Consider the following 25,409-nt stretch of genomic DNA (forward strand, 5'->3'; position numbering starts at 1 on the left):
TGTTGAGCAGCATTACAAAATTAAACTACAAATTTGTTATTACACATCTGAAAAACAAATCTCTATAAGAGGAATAAACATGATCATGTGTGTAAGAGCTCTTTAGGATGAGAGATACCCTGTATTTACTATGAACATACAAGATGGAGTAAAGCCATGTCATTACGTGCATGATCACCCAGCGACTGTGGAAGTAACTGTTTTATACGAGAGCGTGCTCTGCTCCTCTACTTTGGAAAAATGAAGCTTCTCGAACAGCCTTTGAGAGACATTGGACAACTCATCAGCACATTGAGGGATTTAACACTACATCAACAACCAACATACAGCTGCAATCTAAACAAAGACACACACTTTATGCAACATAATACAGAAAAGATAAAGAAGAGATTGGCCTGAAACTACACAATATCTCATTGTGCTGGACAAACACACACTAAAGAAGAACAGGACCTGTCAAACAGTCTATTAATAGTAGTTTTGAGGAAACTGGAAACCTGAGGGGCCTGGTATCTCTTGTAATTGTAGGTGCTTGATAAAAATTCACGGACTTGACATGTTACTTTAAAAACATGTGATTACCAATAACTGAGGATGCCACCGTACCAATAAATATGGTTCATTCCCTCTTTTGACCTCTACAGGCTGCACAGTTTTAGAGGGTAAAGGCCTATATAGGTTCCTTACCCACCTTCTTTACTACTCCTGCTATACTATTCTTATACCGCTCTATCTTTCGCCTGCCTTCTCCACCTTCCATTGAGGTCACTCAGCATAGTCGGAGGTAGCGGTCTAGCCAGAGAAGTGTAGAGAGAGCAAAAGGTGAGGAGGGACAAGGCAATGGAATCAAGGAGAAAATATTCTGGGTTCACCTGATGCAAGGGTGAATGTCTTCTGAGCAGTGCTTGTTGTGAAGGGGCATTTATTTGAGATTATGAATATCCGATAAAATAATGCTACCATTTTAAGGTTATGTGCATATGTCTTATTCTAATATTATGCACTAAATATCTACCAAGTCCCCATACAGTGTGTTTCCCACAATGGGAAGAACAGGCCTGATAGACAGAGATTCTACATAAAATATTGCTGCTGCAAAACCAAACAAATCTAGATCCAAGGGCCACAGATATTTGCTCGATCAGTGCTTACAGAGGCTTCCTGTTGGTAGTATTTGACTAGTGAATGCTGAGCACATTGAGCTTTCGTTTTATTGCGTACTCTTGAAAGTATAACATATCATTTAATACTGCATTTACATCACAGCATCTTGAATTAGCTGAAAAGCGTGGTAAATTCAATGCTGTTCTGAACAAGGGGCGTACAAAAAGTGTTACCACCAGCGGTCTCAATAAAAGTTTAGGATGGCACTGTGTGAATATACAGTATAAGTATTACAGTGTTTGTAATTAATGCTATCCAAGGATGCTAATTATTCGAAAGTCTCAATGTGATATGAGCATACGAAGATTCCTGTAGAACTTTACACAGCTGTGCACATTACCATTTTAGCAAGTCACTTTTAATGGTCCAGTTTATTGCCATCAAAAACTGCCGCGTTTTAGCACCGCATGCTACACAATAAAGTAATCCCAGGTAGAAATATAGTTAATTTACACACTCTCACAGAATGCAAGTTCATAATTCTAGTTGGCCAAATCAGGACGCGAGGCGCCCTCTAATGCTGTAGCTAGAAAGTATTTCTAAAGCTAAAATATGATGCTTTCTAAAAACAAAACAAATATGCACTCTTGCAGGCTCCCTCTCCTGCCTTCTGACTGGCATACAACAGGAGAAGCTTTAGCAGTCAGTAAGCAACATATATGCCTCTGTGGGAGCCCAGTTCCCGGCTCAGCCTGGGCTTTTAAATTCTTGTGCAGACACTGGCAAGAATGCGCAGGTTGTCTGGCCAAGATGGCTGCATTGGCTGGTGTCCGCCTCAATCTTGATGGCCAATGTGGTCAACATACCCTTGTACCCTCATGCCAAACCATGCCCACCATCACCTTCAATTCCAACTTGGTTGTTGTGAGATGCTGTAGGGAGCGCTTGGCTTGTGGCACCTGCAACTGACCACTTGTGTTTCGAACAGTTAATGCCTGGGTGGCACTTTCATCTATCTCCCTTTTCCTCATTTGGGATGCGTCTTCTTACGCCCTCTTTGGATGCCACAAATTCTATGTACACGCATTTCATCTGTTGTGGACTACCTATTGAGCAGGGACTCGGACTGTCATCTAGGCCTATGGACTGTTGTTGACTCTCCAAAGTCAGGAAGTTGATGTTGGCCTTACGTCATCGTGTTTTCTCTTTCCTTTCTTTGCATGACAGTTATTAGGATGCATTTTAATTTTGATGCATTTCATCATACAAATATTTGGTGCCTACTTCGTTGTTTTTTCGTCAACCTGCTAGTGGTTCTTTTCTACTGTCTTGCTTTCTTGCTCTTTCTGTACCTTTATAATCTTTAAAGTGACATTTTATACAATCTCATTAATATAGAATGGCAAGTGGTTTAGATTAAAGCCAAGTATTAAATTTAAAATCAATGAAACCTTACAGGCGAGAGCTAAAGAAAATATAAAAAAAATGCTCATGGCAGATACGTTCTAAATCTTACCTGTGCCAATATATTTTGCTCTCTCATTAACTTTTGCCTCTCCCGGTCTGGTTTATTAACCACAACCTCCAACACATCCTGCCCATTGTTTGGGACACTGGCCATAAAGAAAATAAGTTCTTCTAACAGCTTGGTCACAAACCTAAAACCAAATACTTTAATTATTACATATTTTGGTCAATTCGTACAAAGAGACCAAGGGCAAAGGTTTGTTACGAAACACGTCTGCATGAAGTTATGGTTTAGAGATTTAAAAAGGCATAAAAGACAAACTATCAAATTATATATAGCAAAGGTGAAAAATCTGCGTTCTGCAAAATTGAGACGCCGAAGAGACGTCTGTAAGGGGTTAGTGGATGCAAGGGATTAGTTATAAAGGTCACTGAAGGTAAGACAACATCTGGTGTAGTTATTAGATGCAATGGAACATTCACGCTGTGGAGAGTCATACTGGCCTGTATGTGTGCATGAAGGATGAACGCCCCCCACAAAAGTATTACACTTAGCTGGCATTCCCCCGCATAAAAAATCCTAGTAAACACCAAGAGTGCACCTGAAGTGCTTGTGAACTGGCATCAAGTGAGTTGGTCCAGTGGCTGGGAGCATCTAGAAGCTCCCCGCACCCCAGCATGATGGCAGTTCAGATCCTCGAGGTACCACATGAGCTGGGATCTGTAAGCATACATTTGGATCTTACCCAGATGGTGGAAAGTTCGACACATAAAGGGGGGCATGTCCTCGATTTGTTATTTTCTAATCAGGCCACTACAAGGGTACTTAATATAATACCTCCAAGCTGGTCAGATCACTATTTAGTCATGTTCAGCATCAGGATGGAGCATTCGGGGGATAGTGAAGGCAAGCAAAGGTCTTATAGGATAGGTAGGGAATGGGCAAAACTGGGTCAGACCAGTACCCCGGTCTTTGTTCCAGAGGCCACATATTTTGATCCTACGCTAACTGTAGATGAGAATTATATAGTCTACACTAACCATATATCTGCCATCTTAGACCAAGCAATCCCCATGAAGAGGATAAAAAATAGGAGGAAGGTCACGGCGTCTTGGTTTAATGAGGAGCTGAAACAGCTCCGCCTGCTCCGCAAGAAGGCGGAGAGGAAATGGAGAAAGGGATATGGGGAGGAAGAAAAATTGAACTAAGACAGAGACCGCTGCACTACAAAGAAAGCATTTTTAAGGCCAAGGAAGATTTCTATGCCAGCTCAATTGCCCATGCTTCAATGGGACAAAGGCGCTCTTTGAAATTACTAAGGCACTGTCTGCCCCTAAATGTATGGGCAATAAAGTGGCAGCATCTCAAAAACTCTGCGATGAAATCGCCACACACTTTCAAGATAAGATCGCTAAGATCGTGGATAGCCTCACTGCTAACACCAAGGCCGAACAACTTAATCCGGGATTGCTGGGAGCTGAAGACCAACAACAACTGGTATCTCTAAGTAACTTCCAAACCCTTACTAACGGTGCATTTGACAGTCTGGTGGACAGTGTCTCCTCAGGCTCCCCGAATGACCCTTTTCCCTCCAGAATTTGGAAGTCATCTGGCCTAGACACTCTTCCTTGGTTGAGGCCGATATGTAATCAGTCCCTGGAGGAAGGAGTGGTCCCAGAGGAATGGAAACTGGCAGTGGTGACTCCATTGATTAAAAAGCCTTCCCTGGATCCATCGGTACCGGCTAATTTTAGGCCTATCTCCCTCCTACCCTACCCAGTGAAAATCCAAGAAAAAGCAGTTTTCTGGAGGTGAACTCTCTGCTTGACAAGGATCAGTTTGGCTTCCGCCCTGGTCATGGGATGGAGACGGCCCTGGTTACAATGTTGGATAACCTACGGATGCGTGCCGACAATAGGAATGCGACTGTGCTAGTGCTTCTCGATATGTCGGCCGCATTCGATACGGTGAACCATCTTACCCTACTGGAGAGACTACAGAAGCTAGGAGTGAAGGGGCGGGCACTGCAATGGTTACAATTTTACCTAGCAGGACGACATCAGGTGGTAACACTAGCGCCCTTCACTGCTAATAAATCGCCAGTCATCCAAAGGGTACCGCAGGGATCCGCGATCAGTCCCATTTTATTTAATATTTATCTGCAGCCCCTGCTCCCCATTATAAAGTCTGCCGGAGTCTGCTTAGTCAACTATGCGGACGACACACAACTGGCATTCTCCCTGGAAGGTGATAACGCAGTATCTCTGGAACTGTTCCAGGAGTGCATGCGGAGGACAGCCAACAGGCTTAAAAGGAATTCCCTACAATTTAACGCTGGAAAGACCAAGGTGCTGCACTGTTCCTCAGGTAGGCTACCTAGACAATTCCCCTCCGAATTCAGGCTTACCCCGGAGGAGGAACCACTGACCCCGGCAAGTAAGATACGTAATCTGGGGATGATGATTGACAGTGATCTCCAGATGGAATCACAGGCAAATAAGACCGCCAGTGTCTGTTTTGCTCTAATACGTATGTTGCGCAAAATACTTCCCCTGCTACCTAAAGAGAAGCGATCAGTGGTCGTAAGTAGCATAGTAGGCAGCAGGCTGGACTACTGTATATCCTTGTATCTGGGGGCCCCAGTATACATTCTGCAGGGGCTCCAAAGAATCCAGTCTGCAGCTGCTAAACTAGCCCTTGGCTGGCAATGCTGCTCCTCGACTACACTGGCTCTGAGAGAGCTACACTGGCTGCCAGTGATAAAACGTGTTTGTTTCAAATCCCTATGTCTGGTCTTTAAAGCGATACATGAACTAGGCCCTATCCCTATGCAGGAAAGGTTTTCTTGGTATCATCCTACAAGGCAGCTCCGTTCCTCTAGTGCCGGGTTACTTACGGTGCCTAGATTTAAACGGTCCAGGCTAGGAGGAAGGGCATTCAGTGTGGCCGGCGCCCGACTGTAGAATGGAGTTCCCCAGAGCCTTAGACAGATCAGCGCCTTGCTAGAGCTTCGTAGGAACCTGAAAACCTGGCTCTTTCCTAAGGCGTAGTCCAAGCCCCCTCTTTCTGCTCCTCCAGTTGCGACCTGTTCCATCGTGGTCCGGTTTTTAGTCTGAAGTGCCAGGATACCCGTGGGGTGACAGTATGCGCAATATAAGTTCATAAATCAATCAAATCAATCAATCAATCGAGCAATTAAATCAATCAATCAACCCTGGATCTGTAAGTTTGCTTGACCCAAAGACTGAATGTGCAGAAGGAATGAGCCGAATAAACCAAGGGGCCAGCAAGCGAAGAAGGATTTCTCTCTCCAAAGAAATAAGTCCTCCTAAGGTAACCGAGTAGGCCCCGAAGGGATCTGATGATACAACGGTTAACCCAAGGTGAGAGAGTAGTGATGGTGATGGTAAAATACTTGCGGCAGTCAAAGTTACAATGGCAATGACAGATCTCAGCCACAAGCAGAAGCCATCACAAGTAAAGATGGGCAAGACACCCCATAAAGTACTAGAAAAAAAACTGGGCGTGGCATAAGAACAGCATACCGCCTTTCATTTTGGGTGATGCTTCCATGTTCCAATTTCTTGACGGTTGACGCTAAAACTTTGTTGGCATCATTAGCAAAATCTAGATCCCGGACTTCTGAGAGAGGAACGGATACGATGGCAAATGCTTCTTTATCTTCTTTCGTCTGGCATGTGCCAATCTGCAAGAAATGCAAGAGGTTATACTTTTAAAAGCCATGAAAAGCAGGCAGTTTTTACACTAAAAGAGCGCCATACCAATCTCAATGGTCAGCGGCCCGTCTTGGGGTGATCGCAGTAGGACAGCACTAGAACCCAAAATGAGCCCATGCAAAAATGTTCTCACCAGCCCAGAACTACAGGAAACTTCTTCTAGAATGGGGCAACATGGGCATTGCCAGGTTATGACAGACCCTCCTGCTCTGAAAACAGCCTTTGGCCTGCACCCTCTCGCGAATGCCAGAGTGGCAGGTAAACTAGGCAGGCACCTGAGTTACACAGGATGAGAGACGCCACCAGGGTACCCATGTACTTGTGTCCAGAGACCTGACTGACCAGCGCTTCAAGTAACACCATCCCATTACATTCAGTGTAATTATGATCAACTCATTGCCTCAGTTGGCAAATTGCACTGTTACACTGTATTGTGCACTTTCTCCATAGTTTGCATGTAGTGGGTATTGTCTGCATTTACCTCTGCCAATCCCAGCCCATCTTTAGTGCCTCATGCCCCCCCCCTCCCCTCCACTGACCCCTCATCCTCTCACACCCAGTGCACCATCCTGTCACAGTCAACCTTCCCTTTCCTCCACCTGAACCTTCTTAGCCTCTGCTCTTTGGGAGAAGAGCAGAGACCTTAAGGACTTCCTGTGGCATTTTTCCTGTTTAGTCCTGTTGGGGCCAGGAAGGGCCTAGGGCCAGAACTCCTGCTTTTTCTCCCTACTGTGGATCTTGCCATGAACATCTCCAGTGCTGCTTCTTCTCATCTACTGCATGCTAACCTAATGCTTCTGACAGGGTCGCAGCTTGGCGTAGACTAATCTTGCTCCCTATCAATCTCAACTTCTGGAAGCTGCATCGGAGGCTGGAATTCAGCCATCTCCACGCAAAGCACCCTACTGCAGTCTCAGCTTTAAGATGCCGATAGCTACAAAAAAAAAGCTGAAGGTAAGCAGGACTATGGCTATTTGTTTAAAGCGTGTTTGTAACTCGCATACATTATCCAACACTTCAGATACAGGGTACCCACATCCAACAACCCATTACCCATTCACTTCAAAAAACGCCCGGAACCCATAGCAGATCAATGAGCTTCGTGGCCTTTTCTGGTGTATGAAGCGCTGTATACATTCAACAATATAATATATCTAAACACAAGCAGGCAGGACTGAACAGTGGCAAGCATCACAACACTTGTAGCTGAATGGGTGGGAGCATGTTTAAGAAGGCATCAAAACAGGACACCTAGCACTTTTCATCAGTGTCAACCAGTTTACCTTCAACATTACCGGCCTCTCCTCCTCTATGTCTATTGAAACACTAGTACTGGTCACCCATGTGTTGGTGCACAAGTGCCGCAACCTCACGTAGGAGTTCCTGAAAAGAAAACAGAAATGTGCCATGTTAAGCAGAGGTGTCTTTACAAAAAGTATCTTCTTCAATAAACTGTAATATATTCCAATCGTTCCACGTTCACATCCATACCATTTTAATTAGACATAATGTATATATATTAGGGAAGAGGTGTGGCGCCGCGGCCAGGCCGACTGACGGAGACCACGGTTCGGTCCCCGGCTCCGGCGGCAGGGGTCTGCCCAGCACCATGCACTCTGGGAAATAGCTCGCTTAATCTTCCCAATGGCTTCCAGCATTGAGATACCCCTTCGGGGGTGATTCGTGCGCTATACAAGTACTGGATTTTACCCCAGGTGATATCTGGTTCCTTTCTGAGCACAGCTGCCTTGGCAGCCAAGAGGTAGCTACCTGGGTACCAAGCAATCAGCCCTCTGAAGAGTTGTGGCATCCAGTTCAAAGAGAGAAGCAATGTCATTCCCATGTGGCACGGACACCAGGCTGTACATGATCTTCTCCTCGGCCAGACGTTTCTTCTTCAAGGCAGGAAGGTCGCCTTCTCCCTGTTGATGAAAATGATTGTCCAATCAAAAACTCTGTTCACATGTATTCAGCTGTTCTAATAATTTACTTAGGACAACCATCAAAATTGTACAAGGACGCCTCTTATAGATAAAATTCTAGACAATGTAATAATTGCACTCCTTCCACATTTGTCAATGTTTTCTAGGGTATTCCTCTTGTTTTGGTTTTGCTTTGTGGACCTCTAGATTCTCTTTTGATCTCTGCTTGGCTTGAATCCAGTAAATGAGGCCCTAACCTCTACATGCACATGTTAAATCGCATTTCTCACACAAGCCAAGCTCTCATACCCACTGTGTCTGATCATCAGAATGACAATGGGATGTGTAATAAATGTAAATGCGTAGTACATTATAGCATGGCTGTTGGAGTACAGGGCCCCCACTGTCCGGTCACCTATGTGTTGAGGTAAATGATTATGCAGTCAAAATATTTTCACCATTGCCACATGTCTCAACTGATCCATGTGTTCCTTGATTGTCAATAAATCATACTAAGGTGTTCTCCTCAGGATAAATATCAGGCAGGAGACCAAAAGTAGTTGAAGAAACAGCATAAGTATATTGTACATCTCATGCAAGGCACCTCAGCCACCAACAGTCCAAGCGAACTGACAAAAGCTTTCCAAAACCATTCTCTCTCAAGGGGGAGAGTTCCACAATAGAACACAACCTAGCAACCTCAGAAAAGGAGACTGCAGAATACAAGGCACAGAAAGGAGAGACATAAAAGAAGAATACCACATACCTTCCACCTTATAGCATAAACATGAAGCAATACAGGCAAAGAAAACCAAACAGAAAAAATAATGAAATACTTAGCGAACAAAATCTTGTAGCAACGAGGAGTTTTCCTCAAATGAGAACACCTCCTGGGCGCTTGAGAAGTGGAGTAGGCAGCAGGAACAACAGTACCAAAGGAAACACAAGGAGGACACATGGCAACCCTACCCAAGTTCCAGATCCTATGGTCACTGGTCTTGACAAGATTGTTGAATAATGAACTAATTTGCAAGGGATTACCAAACCTTGAGAACCAGCACCTTTTCTTGGTAATTTCACTCTGACCCAGTCACCAACAACTACTGAAATTTTCTTAGCAGCCTTCCTCACATCAAACAAATCCTTCCTCCTCTGCATACACCCCAACTCCTTTCCCTTCCAACCAGCAGTATCTTCAGACCCACAGTTAGACATTTTCCTGCAGGAGGCCACCCAAGATGGAATTATATTAGTAATGGCTGACCTACCCTTAAATAATCTAAAGGGAGCCACTCCCGTAGATGAATGAGGTGTAAACCTATATTCAAGAACCTTTCTTTTTTAAATTCTTCTTATTGATTACAGATCAATCTTAAGAACATATGGTTACAAAATGAAAGCTTGGTATACATATCACGCCTTCCAACACAGCAACATATCCATGGAGACTATACAAGCAGTACACTGACATTAATGAAATATTCCGTACCCATTTAAATCAGCTAGAATGTGTTTCCGACTTGTTCGGGGGTGGAGTACAAATGTTTCCTCTTTAGGTGTTCCAGGTTCCCCACACTCTTACCCATTTTTGGGGGCAGCCTCAATGTACATATGTCGCTTTTTCTGCCACCATAGCATCATCCGTATCAACACATCATTCGCGGTGCGTCGGGCAAGTTTGTGATCCCCAGTGTTTGGCTATATTTCGCTTGGCGAACATCATACCCAGTGTCGTCCAGTCTTGTGTTGCATAATTAAGGTCAGTTGGCTCCCAGATATTCAAGAGACATCATCTGGGTTCCAAGAACCTTTCTTTTGATGGCCAACTCCCAATTATCACCAGAAACAACTGCTAGCTGCATAGTATCTTTCAACACTTAGACAAACCTTTCCATGGCACCATTACACTCTGGTTGATATTGGCAGCCTTTTTATTTTTTATACCCCACTCCTTCAAAAATTCCTCCAAGAAATGCGAAGTAAACTGATTACCTTTGTCAGACAAAGACATGGGAAGCCCTTCACGCTCAAAGAGCTCTTCCAAAAACGCCACAACAACCTGAGGTTCAAAAGAATTGACAATTTTAATTTCAGGCCACCTAGAATATAAATCCATAAAAACCAAAACAAATCGATCATGAGACCTTAACTTCACGGGTCCCAAAATATCAATTGCAGGATCAACCCAAGGACCAGAAGACTGTTCCCGGACGATCATTGGTTCGGTCCTGCACTTCAGCACCTTGTCACTCCCAGCACACTGGCGGCAATTGCGAACAACCCTTTCTATGAAAACGGTATCGCTGGCCACCAGTAAGCTTCTCTAACCCTTTCTTTGGTTTTTGCTATTCCCAACGGACTCACATGGGCATTGTCCACCAGCTTATCTTTCAAAGCGTCAGGAACTACCAATTTACAACCTAGCATCAAGATACCACTCACCAAGGTTAACTCATCTTTGACATTCCAAAAGCCTTTAAGATTTTTATCACAGTCATGCTTGTTGTCCCAGCCATCACAAACTTTCGCCAGCACAAGTTTCAATACATTTCTTCTGAAAAGAAACCCTCAGTGATAACACAAACATTCACATCTTTTTCAAACTCTTCGCCAGAAAAGAACTCAGACTCCTCTGGGACATCAGCAATATCATTTTGACTACAAAGCCTGGACAGACAGTCTGCCAAAATGTTTTTAGAGCTGGGAAGATAAACATCAAATTGAAACTCTTGCAAGGTAACAACCCATTTACAAAGTCAACCCCTTTCTTGAAGAAAACACCTCTAAGAGGTTTGTTATCAGAAACAACATGAAACAATTTCCCCCAAAAAACTTCTTTAGCTTGCAAATGGCCCAGTAAACTCCCAGAGCTTCTTTCTCCACGACAGAATAATTACACTCTGCACCTCTCAAGGGTCTGGAAATAAAAATAATGTTATTTTCAGAACCTCCAGATTTCTGCAACAAAACAGCACCCAAACCTTTTGAACTAGCATCCATCATGAGATATGACTCTAACAAGGGATCAAAGCTAGATAAGGAAGGGGCATCTTTCAAACACTGTTTGATGACATCAAACTCTTCACTACAGGCATGACTCCACACAAACTCACAAACCTTTTTTAGCAAGCTACACAAAACTTCAGTTGTTTGCGAAAAATTGGGAACACACTCATTATAAAATTCCACCAAACCAGGAACTTTAATAATTGCTCTTTGTCCTTAGGGTACTCCAAGTTGGAAATGGCTTGTACCAAAGAAGGTTTGGGTTTAATACCAGAACCAGAAATTTAATGACCCAGGTATTACATTTCCTCAAAATTAAATTTGCATTTTTCAGACTTCAGAGTGAGACCAGCAGAAAAGAGCCTTTCTAAAACCAGAGTTAACCTTTTATCATGGTCTTCAAGGTTAACACCATGGATAAGGATGTTGTATTGATATACTTTGATCCCAGCTATTCCACTGAAAACTCTCTCCACCACACTCTGAATAACAGAGGCTGCTGAGATAAGTCCAAAAGGCATCCTGAGACACTTGAAGGTACCAAAAGGCGTGATGAAGGTGGTAAGATCTTGTGAAGTTTGATGAAGGTGGTAAGATCTTGTGAAGTTTGATGAAGCTTGACCTGATGGTACGCTGATGAAAGATCCAATGTGGAAAAGTGTTTGGCTCCAGCCAAAGAGGGAAACATTTCAGTGATATTAGGGAGAGGATAATAGTCCACGATGACTTCTTTATTCAACACCCTCAAATCTATACATGATCTTGCCTCCCCATTGGCCTTGTGAGCCATAACAACTTGAGAAATCCACTCAGTCGCCTCTACCTCTTGATTCCATTTTTGATACGCTTATCTAATTAATTTTTCCTGCTATCTTTCACTAGTAAAGGAACACCCTTGACCCTTGCTACTTTGGGTACAGCTCCTGGTTTGATCTTTATGTGGTGAACATAGTTCTTGAGGGAGCCTAATTCCTTGCTAAAGACTTCTGGATATTTTGCAATCCAGACATCAGCCTATCATTTATAGCTTTAACAGCTGGCATATCCCTCAAACACACCGAGGGCGCTTGATTTGGATCTAGGTTCACGCAAAGATCCTGCTGGTGGATCCAACTAATCACAGAATCCCCTTCTCATAGAGATATACATTTTCCCAGGCACAATCCTTCCTTTGAATTCAATAGTGCCCCAGAAATACCACAAAAGATCGATACCTTCTCCTCAATAACCTCTGGGTTTGATGTCTGGTTTGACTAATTTGACCTTGTTACATAGCTGGAATAAGTGTGATTGTGACACCAGAGTCAAATAGCATTTTTACAGACTGATCATTTATCAATACATTCACAAAAGGCCCCTCATTCCTTGAATCAACAACTTCACAAATCTCAACAACCTCACCATCTTGCTCGTAAACATCAACTTCCCTAACTTTCTTCTGCTCCCTCTTGGATCTACAGCATCGCGAAAAATTGCCTTTCTTGCCACAATTAGAACAGGAAACTTTCCACCAAGGACAGTCTTTAAAGTTGGCCATGTGCCCAGGATTGCCACACCTAAAACATTTACCTTGAAACAAAGTGTTACTAGAAGGTGAAAAAGCAGACAATGCATAAACAAAGCAGCTTTCATTTCTGTACTTAAGGAAGTGCCACAGACCCTAGCATAATTGGAAATACTTTTTTCCATTTGGTCCACGGAATTAAAGGATCACCAGGTGCAGCTAGAAAAAATGGAGCAGCAGTGGCATTCTGCATGTTTAAGAACTAAGGAGAGAGTTTCACACAGATGTAAGCAAATGTGAATATTTTATGAAAGACAAGAAGATAAATTAGACAAAGGTTAAGCAAACAGCTGTGTTAGGAAGTAAACAAAGATAACTACAGCTGTGCATGTGAATACCTACAATAAATCACAGCTGTGCACATAAGGTACCAATAATAAAGTATATATTAAGAATTGCAGCTGTGCACATCAGCATTGGGAAAATAGTAGGCTGTGCACATCAGCGCTGGTTTAGAAATAATAAATTTTAATACATAAAAATGGGGGTCCCCTGAAATTGGATAATGTTCCTAGGACAGGGCAATAGTATTTTAACAATAGAGGTTCCTAGGCAACAATTCAGTTTGCTAGTAGGCAAATCTAACCACAAAATATAATAGAAGTAGATATGTTCACAAGTGTACTCAGAAATAATGATAAAAAATTAATTAACCATAGAACCGTAGAAATCTATATTAGAACCACTATATAGATCCAAACCCTTTTTTAATCAATGTATTATAACAATTTCTCTTTGTCTTTGATTTTAATATGAGAATGTATTGTATTATTTTGTATGCAATTAATTCTCTAAATATATGTTGACACTGTTTTATATGGCTCTTTAGTACAGCATTGAAATTATATATATGTATATTGTTTTTAATAAATTGAATATCTATGGTTAATTAATTTGTTATCATTATTTCTGAGTACACTTGTGAACATAGCTACTTCTATTATATTTTGTGGTTAGATTTGCCTACTAGCAAACTGAATTGTTGCCTAGGAACCTCTATTGTTAAAATATTAAATTAGAAATAATAAATAACTGCTGTGTGCAAACGCAGCTGTGCACATCAGTGCAGAAGTAGCAGTGATAAACTTTACAGAAGGGATTACAGCTGTGCGCATCAGCGCAGGTATAGGAGTATTAAATGGCGCTGACAATTAAGCAATGAGCTTGTTCCAAAAAGCCTCCAGGCAAGGTCAAGCAACAGACCTCAAGCCAACATTAAGAGAACATTATGCAAGCCTGACGTATTTTGCGAGAAACACAATTAAACAAAAAGAAAATAATAAAACTGTGCGCATCAGCGCAGATGTGAATATATGAAATAAAAGAAATGAAGAGATTCAACAAATGGGCCTGCTCCGACAGACCTCCAGGCAAACAGGCAAGTGTAGGCCCCCAGGCAAGGTCAGTCAAATGTAGGCCTCAAGGCAGAGACAGGCAAGCATAGGCCTCCAGGCAGAGACAGGCAAGCGTAGGCCTCCAGGCAAGGTCAGGCAAACGAAGGCCTTCAGGTAAATTTAGACAAACATAGGCCTCCAGGCAAAACAGGCAAGCGTAGGCCTCCAGGCAAGGTCAGGCAAATGTAGGCCTCCGGGCAGCGACAGGCAAGCGTAGCTCTCCAGGCAAGGTCAGGCAAACGTAGGCCTTCAGGCAAAGTTAGACAAACGTAGGCCTCCAGGCTAGGCCAGGCAGATGTGAGGAGGCCCAAAGCGGCACACGGCAGTGCATTGTGAAGCCAGCGGAGCAGATGCTAGAAACAGGAAAACAAAACCCTACAGTGAGACTCCACGGTACAGTACACCAGTGCGCTCATGAACACAGGAGCAGGTAGGCTGAAAAGTCATCTATGAAGAGTCCTCATGTTGAATGAAGCAAAGAAGACGTTAGTCAAGGGCTGCACACCTGATGCGCCTCATGAAGGATTTAAGGTAAAAGCAACCTATATCTTCAAACATGGAATACATCTTCAGAAGTAGCTTAGTTGGATAGTCAAGCTGAGTTGTGTTGAAGACCCTGTTTGATGAAAGTAGGTTCACTTGTCGCCAAAATGAGGTGTTCTCCTCAGGATAAATAGCAGGCAGGAGACCAAAAGCAGTTGCAGAAACAGCATAGGTTTATTGTACATCTCATGCAAGGGACCTCAGCCACCAACAGTCCAAGCGAACTGACAAAAGTTTTCCAATAATAACATTCTCTCTCAAGTGGGGGGGGGGGGGTCCAAAATAGAGCACAACCTAGCAACCTCAGAAAAGGAGATTGCGCAATACAAGGCACAGAAAGGAGAGACATAAAAGCAGAATACCACACATACTTTTTACCTAAATGAATGTCTAAGACCTGATAAGTCATCCTACCACAAAATGCAAAAGGTTTAAGTAATTTATGCCAAACTCCCTGAAAAAGGATTTTAAATATCTGAATTTATTAAAAAGTCATATAGTTTGTTTACTATTTTAAACTTCATGAGCTAAGAATGATTTAGAGATAAAAACATTCTAATTTATATGCTCGGAGAGACTCCAATTAACATATGTGTAATATCCTCAGGTTTGTACATATGTTTATGTATACCTCTGTAACTAGCTGCTCAGCCAGTGTGAGTGTTCCGGTTAGAATGTTAGTGTGATTGACATGGATGGAATGCTTGGGTGCCTGGTGTGAGTGTGGTCAGTTGGGAGATGGGCTGAGCAGCAAGTAGGCTGCTCCTGGTGGGGCTCCTTGTTCCAGACCTCTGCTTCCTGTTATCTTACTTTTGGACTTAATAAACTCCTACTTAACTCAGCTATGTCTACCTCAACTACTTTATTACCTGAACATGTGGACTAGCATACTACACATTTTTGGCGACGAACTTGAGGACACTTACCTGCTATCAACGTGCCATCTAACAGGAGTTGGGTCTAACCAGTAACAAATGTGCAACAAGCAACAAGTAACTCAAGATAAAGGTACATCGACAAGCACGCGCTGTAGCCCCACCAGTATCCATTACACCAGACAGCCCTAGCCCAGGTGTGCTGTCATGTCATCTCTGCGTCTACATCACCTGGTAATTCATCATCAAAGCTGCCTGTGTTAAGCAGAAGAGGATTTGTCTCAACCAGTGCCTATGTGCCACGACAAACGACTACAGGGCATCCAGAACCAAGGTATTCAGTGACTGACTTTGCTTTTGCCCTAGTGCGAAGTGCTTTTGTTTTACTTAAGACTTTGGTATGCAAGTTCAACATTCTTTTCAGTATTTAACTACCTTTTCATTTGGATGTGTGACATTGTTTTTCTTAGCGCACCATCGTACTGGCACTGCACTGGTGTGATCTTTATTTGTGCCTATTTTAACTACTAGCAGGGCTTTAAGTGGGCCGGGTCTCAAGGGGTCGGAGCACCGGCAGTTGTTTTAAGGGGGCCTCGAAACGGGTCTCTATCGGGCTCTGTTTTGTGCCCTGGCACCAGCGGTCCGTTTTCCCCCCAGACTGCAGTGACAGCAGCCCCCTCGATGTGCGTGTGGTGAGCGTTGTAGGGGAAGGGAAATCCTTTAGAGAGTCATTTTCTCCCTGGATTTCCCTTCTCTTTTTTAAACTAAGGAGCAGTACCATCATCGTGGTGTCACCAGGGCATTATGTGGAAGTTTTTTCAATATTATAAACAAGCCATAGTTGCTGCTTATTTATCTTATGCAACTAGTAGTGACTTGTAGGTATAATGTGACTTGTTGTATCATATTTGGACGCAATGACAGGAACAGCAAAATACAAGTCGGGTGGCTCACTTAGCTTACGTGTTTTTAAGCCACGCCCATAATTACACTGACCACGCCCATTTAAGAGACCCTCCAGTTTTTTCATCCCACTTAAAGCCCTGACTACTAGTGTTTCATAGTACTAAGGCTGGACTGAATAACTAATCGCCGTGTACACTGCCACCAAAGTGAAGATTTTATCCCTCTTAAAATGTATGTTGTAGTCTCTACTTCGAGTGCTGTTATGGATGACAGTTGTACTTTGCCTTCAAATTCAAACACGGCTTGCGCACCTTACCGTGTCATTGGTGTCGCGTGGAGCGCTCCAGAACACTTCAAGACGTGCCAAGATCTTCATTGCTGCTTATGGACGTTGTGCAGCAGGAGTGCGCCGTGAGCCATTCGGCATGCGTCTCCTGCCCGTCCCGTCATCTTGGAGTTGGCGTATCCAAGCTTTCTGTATCCCGTGTTATTGATGATTGAAAGTGTTCTCCGGTAACCTGCCAACTATTGTTATTACAATAAAGTTTTTCATGCATTCAATTCGAATCGTCTTCGGCACGAAGTGTAATGCAGGCACAGCACCGGACTTATTGTTATGCACAGGCGAGCCAACGATTTTTGTTTGTGAAGCATGACATCGGGTGCACTGGACTTTTCTCCAATTTCAGCCAAAACTTCAGGAAGTCTAAATTCAGCTGCGTTGACATGGACTCGAATACAAGTAGAACTTGGACATTGGTTTTTGTTGAATTTGGTGTCTTATAAATACTGGGTATGCCATCTACATCTTTTACACAGTGTCTTCTCTAACTTAGTATGCCACAGCACTCATTATTCCTGTTATACAGCAAGTCTCTCAGGATCGCGTCTTTTCAAACTTCATGTGCTGCAGCATTAATTTTTCCTGCTTGGACAGCCTGTCTCTCAGGATCGCATTGACAGGCACACCATTGACATTGTTGTATTGTTTTTGTGTCTTCATAACAAGCATGTTTTTAGGTTACAGTACATAAGAAGATTGTGTGTATTTCTAGACATGTCATGTTTACGATTGTAACATACTTCTACTGCTGTGTGTATTCACCCTCAAAACTGTATTACAGTGATGTTTTTCACACATTTTATTTTCATTGAAGTTGTCGTATTCCTGAATATGGGATGGGAGTGGGTTCTCAGTCCCATGTCCCCTCATTTCAGATATTGTATCCCTGCTTAGGGATGGGAGTGGTTTTTAGTCCCATCTCCTCTCTTTCACATTTGGTTCAAGGGGTCTGTCCCTTGTCACGCTGGAATGGGTGTTAGCCCCATTTCAAGGTTATTTCAACACTCTTCTTTGCTGTTAACCCTCATGTTTGGGTTATGGGGTGATAATCCCCTTTCTACGTGTGTTGGACACTTCGTTGTATGTCATTTGTGTGTAAGGCGCCCTGCGCATCACTTTCTCTTGTGTCCAGCATGTAAGCCGCCCTGCGCCTCACTTTTCATTGTCATGTGTAAGTCGCCCTATGCATCATGTTCTCTTGTGTTTGTAGTTATCCCACGGCTCACTTTGTCTTGTGTGTGTAAGCTGCCCCACGCATCACCTTGTACTCTTACGTCGTCTTGTGTTTGTAAGTCACCCTGTGCTTCACCTTGAGATTATGTGTGCATTCGCCATATTGTGCTGCACCATCTCGTGCTGCGTGTGTTCTTGGGTTTTTGCCCCATGTTACACCTACACTTATTTTGTTATGGGTTAGCCCCATATTCACACAGTCCCTCACATGAGGGGTGGCATGTAGGGTTTTCTTTCCCTTCGCCACAGTCTCCTTTCGTGAGGACCTCCTCTTCACGTTAGTTCATACTCACTTGTTGTTTATGAGTTCTTCTTTCACTCTATCTTTTCTTTGTTCTATTAAAGAAGGAGGATGGCTTTAGTGTTTCTATCTCTTTCTTCCTTCTTTCCTTCCTTGTCTGTTTGTTCTCCCTCTCGCGATGTGGTTTCACCCTCATCCCTGGGTTTACGAACTTCTTGCTTCGATTGTATATTTTATGTGCATTGTTTTCTCGCTACATTGTTTTTTCTGTTTTTCATTTTGAGAGGAAGAGGATAATGTAATATCCTCAGGTTTGTACATATGTTTCTTTACACCTCTGTAACTAGCTGCTCAGCCAGTGTGAGTGTTCCGGTTAGTGTGATTGGCATGGATGGAATGCTTGGGTGCCTAGTGTGAGTGGTGTCAGTTGGGAGATGGGCTGAGCAGCTAGTAGGCTGCTCCTGGTGGGGCTCCTTGTTCCAGACATATGCTTCCTGCTATCTCACTTATGGACTTAATAAACTCAGCTACGTCTACCTCGGCTACTTTATTACCTGAACATGTGGAGTAGCATACTACAATATGCAAATAGCCAGCGTGGGCCACTTGCTCTTCTCCCAAGTGCCAAAAGCATCCTATACAACAGGGAGATACTAGCAGGTAGAGATTTCCTCGGTTGAACTTAGGCCTGGCACAAGAGTGTGGCTTTATGTTAACACCTTTCTGTGTGTCGTCAGGGACTCTCATCACTTTTTAGTGCAACCCTCTCTACTGTTGTATCACAGGTGAAACATTTAGTGGGGTTTGGATTACTTCAAGGGATTTGGTAGGGTGCTGACCCAGTGGAACTCTGACCTATTAAGAGAGGGATTTACTAGTTTGAATTTTTAAGAAGTTGGCAAGTAAGATCACCAGAACCAGATGAGGGTGTTATAGAGCTGGGATTGTGTTAAACTGTACGTAAAATGTGTAAGGAATAAGGGGTAGTCAGAGATTGGTTTAAAAGGTATGCAACAACAATATGCTGACCAGTCCAGTCCAAATTAAAAGCAAATGGACCCACCGCTCCTCATTTCAAGCCTGACAAAGGGGAGAGAAAGCACCTGCATTGGCTGCTGAAAAAAACTGGATGAGTTACAAAATCTCCATCCTTATTAGTGTCAGTAAGGACTTCTGGCAGAGCTGTGTTCTAAGCAAATGCTCCAGAATATTGGCTCCGCAATCTGCTGCTGCAAATAGGAAATCTTCTTTTGAATATTGATGGGACGGGGTACAACATTCTAGATTTACTCTAGAACCCCTGGTTGATGGGTCATTGGTTCCTGCTTAAAAGCGTGGAGTGGAGAAGTATCTTGTCCAATTAGATTTTACAATTCCAATAAACGATGACTCAGAAGAATCACTGACTCCAGGTTCTAAGTTTAGTTAGTCTATTAGAAATCCAAAAACAATTGTATATACAAACACCTCAAAATGAGGTTGTAGAAATGCATCGGAACTAATACAAAGCCAAATTTACGGGCGAAGTTTAGTCAGTGAAGCATACAAAGGATGACCAAGTCTAGAATCAGAACGCAGGCAATGACTGCTCCTACATCAAGATTATTCTTCATTGGAGGTTCGTAAGTAAAAAGCATTAGTCTGTCCCTGTACTAGCCCTAACATAACATCCCTACTTAACATTTTCCCAGGCAAGTTCCGGAAAAGGTGTCAGCGCGTGAAGACTTCCTAAGTGCACTCACGTTGAATGGGTCAAGTAGCATAAAGTTACAGAGCTTGTTCTAAGATGCTCCTTCTCTCTCCACCAGATCTCCTCTCCTAACTCAATCCCCAGTGCACTGACCCTCACACTAACATGAAACTCCTAGGAGACACCCATCATCACATCATGCAATCATCCCATCCAGCTAGACACCTCCTCGTAGGTAGCTTTCTAGTCGGTTTTGATACTCCCTGCCTCTGGCTCGATTACCTTGATTCCCAGTGAGAAAGAACACTGCCCCTAATTATCAGCACCACTTGTTCAAATGTATCCTCTCGTCTCCAGGCCCTAACTCCTAACACAAAAGCTTTTTTCTAACTAACAAAGAAGAATTTCTCCACCTACAACAGAAACGTGAGATAGAAAAAATTCTGCATACACATGAACATTAGGAACAAACCATGTTTGAGAGCCAGGGAAAATGCACATGAGGCCAACAAAAATTGGCTAACATAAGAGTTACACAGTCAGTAAATTAGTTTCTCAAGGTGAACCGCTGCTGCAGATCATTACAAATATTGTATGCTCGCATAGGGCGTGCTGCAGGGCGGTGAGGCGGGGCGGGGCAGTGGGTGGTAGTAAACTCGGACATACGACGGATCGGAGGATAATTACTTTCCTCCATCCATCGTATGTCCGAGTTTACTACCCCCCACCCTACCCCTACCCCGCATCATCCGCCCCGTAGCATGCCTTATGCGAGCTGCCACTGTTGTATACCGTCCTGGAATTTTGTCTGATAGTCGTGTTTTGAATCCATTGAACTAATTACACTAACACACCTGAAATCAATGAATGTAAGTGAAAAGCTCATGATTGGAGACAGTGTCCGTAAGGATTTGGAGTACAGGGGTCACCTCACTGCTGTCTGTATTCACTGGATCAAATCAATTTCCATAAAAGTCCCAAGGTAATAACAGTGATTTCCCAAAGCACCAACAGCTATCCTGCAGATTCGCAATTCTTCCTCCTGTGTTCCTGGCATTCTGCTTAATTCTGACAAGGAGACTCGATTTTTTTTTTTATTTCTGCTAATTTCATTGATTTTTACTTAAACTTACCATTGTTTCAAATAAAATGGTGAGATGTTCTTTCTCTGCAACCTCCTAACACCCTAAGAGATACTCTGCATTTGTGTGACATTTGCAACATTTATTATTAATTTAATTTTAGGTAGAACTTATTATTTCCTTAATTCTACTGTTTGTTTTACTTTTGTCTATAGCGGTTTAACCTTCTTTAACTTCCTCCTCAAATCATTAATACCCTAGGGGAAACATGTATTTGGAAGTGTATAATTCAGTCACAGCTCATATAATAGTTGCTATCTTCATATCCTGCTGTCCCCTCTTAAAAACTACACACATACATAACATAACAAGCATTTGCAATGCACAAGGTTTGCAAGAGTTTTAGCTATTGGCATTGTAAATGACAATGTCTTTTATTTATCTGTTTTGATAATTAAAAACAAATAAAAGGGATTTCATTTACAATGCCAACAGCTCAAACTCTTGTAAATGCGAGACCTATTGCATTTCAAAGAAGCGTCTGTCATTTCCTCAGCTGCTTGGAAAGTGAAAGCGCGCTGAATGTTGCAGGAAAGCATTTGGTGCCTGCAGTAAGAGAAACTCATTAAAGAAAATAGTGCTTACAGACTAAATAAGACGTACCAAGTAACAAACGAAGTAAAAGGGCCAGTCCTCAAGGGAGGTTACAAATGAAGGTAAGGCGATATGAAGTAGGGACTAACAAGCCTATTAACAGATCAGAAGCCAGCATTTACGAATGACAATGACACAAGCCAATGACAAACATTAGCGGAGAGTGGGCGGGGCTTCAAGTCTAAACTCAAATACAGCATGCCTTGCAGAGCAGCGCATGCGCTGACCAGGCTAGACCTAAAAACAGCTGAATAAAACGTTCACATCAAATCGCAATTAGAAAATTGCACTTCCTACGGTATGAAAAATTTAAATGTAAATAGCGATTACTAGTGAGTTGCAAATTGACTGAACTCATGAATATTAATGAGGTAGGTCGAAGTTTGCAACCCATTAGGAATGACAGCCATCACAGGGATGGATGGTGGCCTGCAGAGGTCAGCAGACCACCATGTCTGTGACTGTTTTTTAATAAAGCAAGTTATATTAAATGCAGCACGTTTTCCTTAATGGAAAACTGATGCAGAGTCTAGTTTAAATGACCCTCCATCAAAACAGGATGTGTTTAAAATATAGAAAATTTAACTTTTAAGTTCCATTTTTTAAGAGTTGGCAGTGGCCCGTGGAACCACTGCCTGCGCCCTTGAAAAATATTTCTGTTTAAATCCTCATTTGCGAATGGTTACCACTACCATTTAGTAGTTGCTAAAAAATGTATGTTTTGCAACTGTAAGGTGCTCCCAAAACATTAATACATAACATAGCACTAAACAACCATTTCAAATACCGTATCGGCATGTTTTCACAATTTCAAATTGCAATTCGATAACGTGTTCCCAAATCGCAATTTGCGATTCATACATACCAAACGAGCAGTATCAGCTCGTTTGTGCCCATAAAATGCTTTGCACTTATGGCCTGAAATTCTCTTTGCAAAACAGTCTGCAAAAGGAAGGTCTCCACTGTGTTTTACAATTCACAAATGTATACATTCCAGGAAATAAATCTAAAGTGTATAGTATACAAAGTAGTACTACATTAGTTCTACTAATGTACAACAAAAAGCTATTCACACACCTATGACTGGAGATATCTGCTATGTAAAATCTTTTCTTGTGGAGATCTCTACCACTATGGATGTGATCTCTACACAGGTAAGTATACATTTGTGTAGTAAACATGGGTGGGACAAGGTAAAGTAGCTGGGAAATAGGGAATACTTACTAGTCAATGGGAGGGAAATGTAATGAGTGTTTAAGGGAAGGGCAAGCTAATACAAACACATACGGATAAAAAGTAAGACCATTGCTATTCACAAACTACACCTCTCGAGTTACTGAAGGTCTAAAGGTGTCAAAAGAGATTCAAATGTACTCTGGTTTAGCCTGACCACTCAAAGGTGCTGCAGCACTTTCCCATAGAAACCTGTGAAGGCACAGAAATGAAATAATAGAAACTAATTTTACATTAATTAAATTATATATATTACTAATAAATGAAAAATAAACTTAGTTTAAAACATTTTAAATGAGGATGGATTTTAATCATTTAAATACCACACCTTTTAGCACACTTTACTACATACTAAATAAAAATATTGGACAAGGGAGAGTTTTTTTATCATGGTTTACAAAATTATTGATCCATTAAATTAATAATTTCAAGGAATTATTTATTTAAAAGGCATTTATATTGATGAGTTATTGGGTTGTAACATTTCAATTTTTATTAGTTCTAGGTTGATATTAAATATATGGAATTAATTTGCACAATTTTCTCTATACTTTCTCTTAGGGAGTAATGTTCACTTAAGTGCACACACTTACTTCTAGTAACTCTGCACTCAGCAAGCCTGTAGTTAAGGTTCTGCCCTCTGATTTGAGCGGTTGGAGGCATGCAAGTCCACACCCTAGTGTAAAACCAATCTTGGAACTTGGAAATGGTCAATATCAAAACAAAAAGTTCAGAGTTACACCTAGATGCTGTAGGAAATATACATCTTTACGTTAAGATTGGCATGTTACGCAGACAGCTATGCCACAACCCATCACCTAGAGCAGCATTCAGTGGCATTGCTACAATTTATAAAGCACTGTTATTCCCAAATACCCAGAGATTTCATAGGTATGTTATAACAAATTGTATAGCACACTAATCACTCAAGAGGGTCTCCAGATGCCTGGGAGGTGTGTAGGTTTGTGGTCCCTATGGTGCTTATACAGAACTCAAGAAGTGAGGAGGCTCCGATGTGTTGAGGGAGGTCATTCCATGTCTTCCGTGCGATGTAAGAATGATGGACCTCCAGTTTTGCTTCTGTGGGCGTGGGCAATGTGTGAGAGTGAGGCAAAGCATAGGTGTCTGGTGGTTTGGTGAACGTGTATGCGGCTGTTCAAGTATTCTGGTGCTGTGTTGTGTAGGGCTTTGTATGTGTAGCTGAGAAGTTTGAATTGGCTGGGTTTGTGAATAGGGAGCCAGTGAAGATTCCTGAGGTGTGGAGTGAGGTGGTAGGGATGTGGGTCTTGCAGCGGTGTTCTTGATGGTGTGAAGTCTGTTTATGAATTGTTTGGAGATTCTGGCATTGAGAGTGTTGCTATAGTCCAGCATGCTGGTAATAAGTGCTTGATTGACAGTCCAGTTGGCGTCCGGAGGCAAAATATTTGAAGATGTTTTGCAGCATGCGTAGGATGTGGCAGCAAAAGGTGCACACTGTTTACTTGAACCGTCATGTTAGCTTGTCATCAAGAAGGATCCCTAGATTACTTGCGCGGTGTGCGAGTGTTGTTCCTAGCTCAGATGGCAATCCGGTAGAGTCCCATGGGATGATCTTGTTGCCGAAGACCAGTACTTCCGTCTTGTCGGAGTTGAGCTGCAGGCAGTTGGTTCGCATCCAGTTTGCAACCATGGTCATTCAGTTGGTGAAGTTGATTCTGGCAGTGGTTGTTTTGTCCATCAGGGAGAGGATGAGTTGGGTGCTATCGGCGTAGGAGGTAATGGTGATAGTTGTGATCAAATGATGTTGGTGAGCGGCGTCAAGTATATGTTGAAAAGGGTGGTGCTGAGGGACAATACCTAGGAACAAATCCATTTCAGAGTGAATCCTTGTATGCCAACCTTGTAAATTCTTCTGATAAGGCTGTTATCCCAGATAGTGTTGAATGCTGCAGAACGGTCAAGCATGATGAGGGCACTCTTTCTCCTCAGTCCAGGATGATTTGAATGTCATCTAAGTTAGCAAATGTGTATCCCTGTATAGTTCAACAGCAGGTATCCTATTTCTTTGTAGAATATTTGGTCTGTGGCCAAAAATAATACTGATACCTACACAAACTAGTTCATGAACAGCTACACTCTTAACATTCTTACACATATTCATGAAGCTATCTAAAGTAGACTCAAGGTAGCATTTTTCTGCAAAATCTAGGCATCTGTACTAATAAAATTCCTGAAATTAGTTCTGAGGAGCAGTGTTGTCCAAAGTATGTCCAACATGCTGAATCAGTGCCAGTTCTTCTTGACAGAATCGGACTATTCAAAGTGTTTTTATATATCTTGGGATCATCATCAACAGAAAACTCAACATGACCGTCTGAGTCAACACCATCACCACCTCATACTTTAATACCTATTAGGTGCTGAGGAAGATTTTC

General features: G+C 42.4%; 1 protein-coding gene across 3 annotated transcripts in view; it reads right to left on the reverse strand.

Annotated features, from left to right (window-relative positions):
* ITPR2 (inositol 1,4,5-trisphosphate receptor type 2) overlaps positions 1–25,409 on the reverse strand; it is a 1,735,249-nt gene that overhangs the window by 1,042,586 nt on the left and 667,254 nt on the right. For all 3 annotated transcript variants that reach the window (XM_078674117.1, XM_078674116.1, XM_078674118.1), the window contains 4 exons: positions 8,080–8,231; positions 7,593–7,692; positions 6,118–6,278; positions 2,621–2,762 (listed from right to left, as the gene is read on the reverse strand). In XM_078674117.1, the coding sequence (XP_078530243.1) occupies positions 2,621–2,762; positions 6,118–6,278; positions 7,593–7,692; positions 8,080–8,231 (555 nt within the window). The remainder of the gene's footprint in view (positions 1–2,620; positions 2,763–6,117; positions 6,279–7,592; positions 7,693–8,079; positions 8,232–25,409) is intronic.

The sequence above is a fragment of the Lissotriton helveticus genome, chromosome 1_1, assembly GCF_964261635.1.
Source record: "Lissotriton helveticus chromosome 1_1, aLisHel1.1, whole genome shotgun sequence".
Lineage (NCBI taxonomy): Eukaryota > Metazoa > Chordata > Amphibia > Caudata > Salamandridae > Lissotriton > Lissotriton helveticus.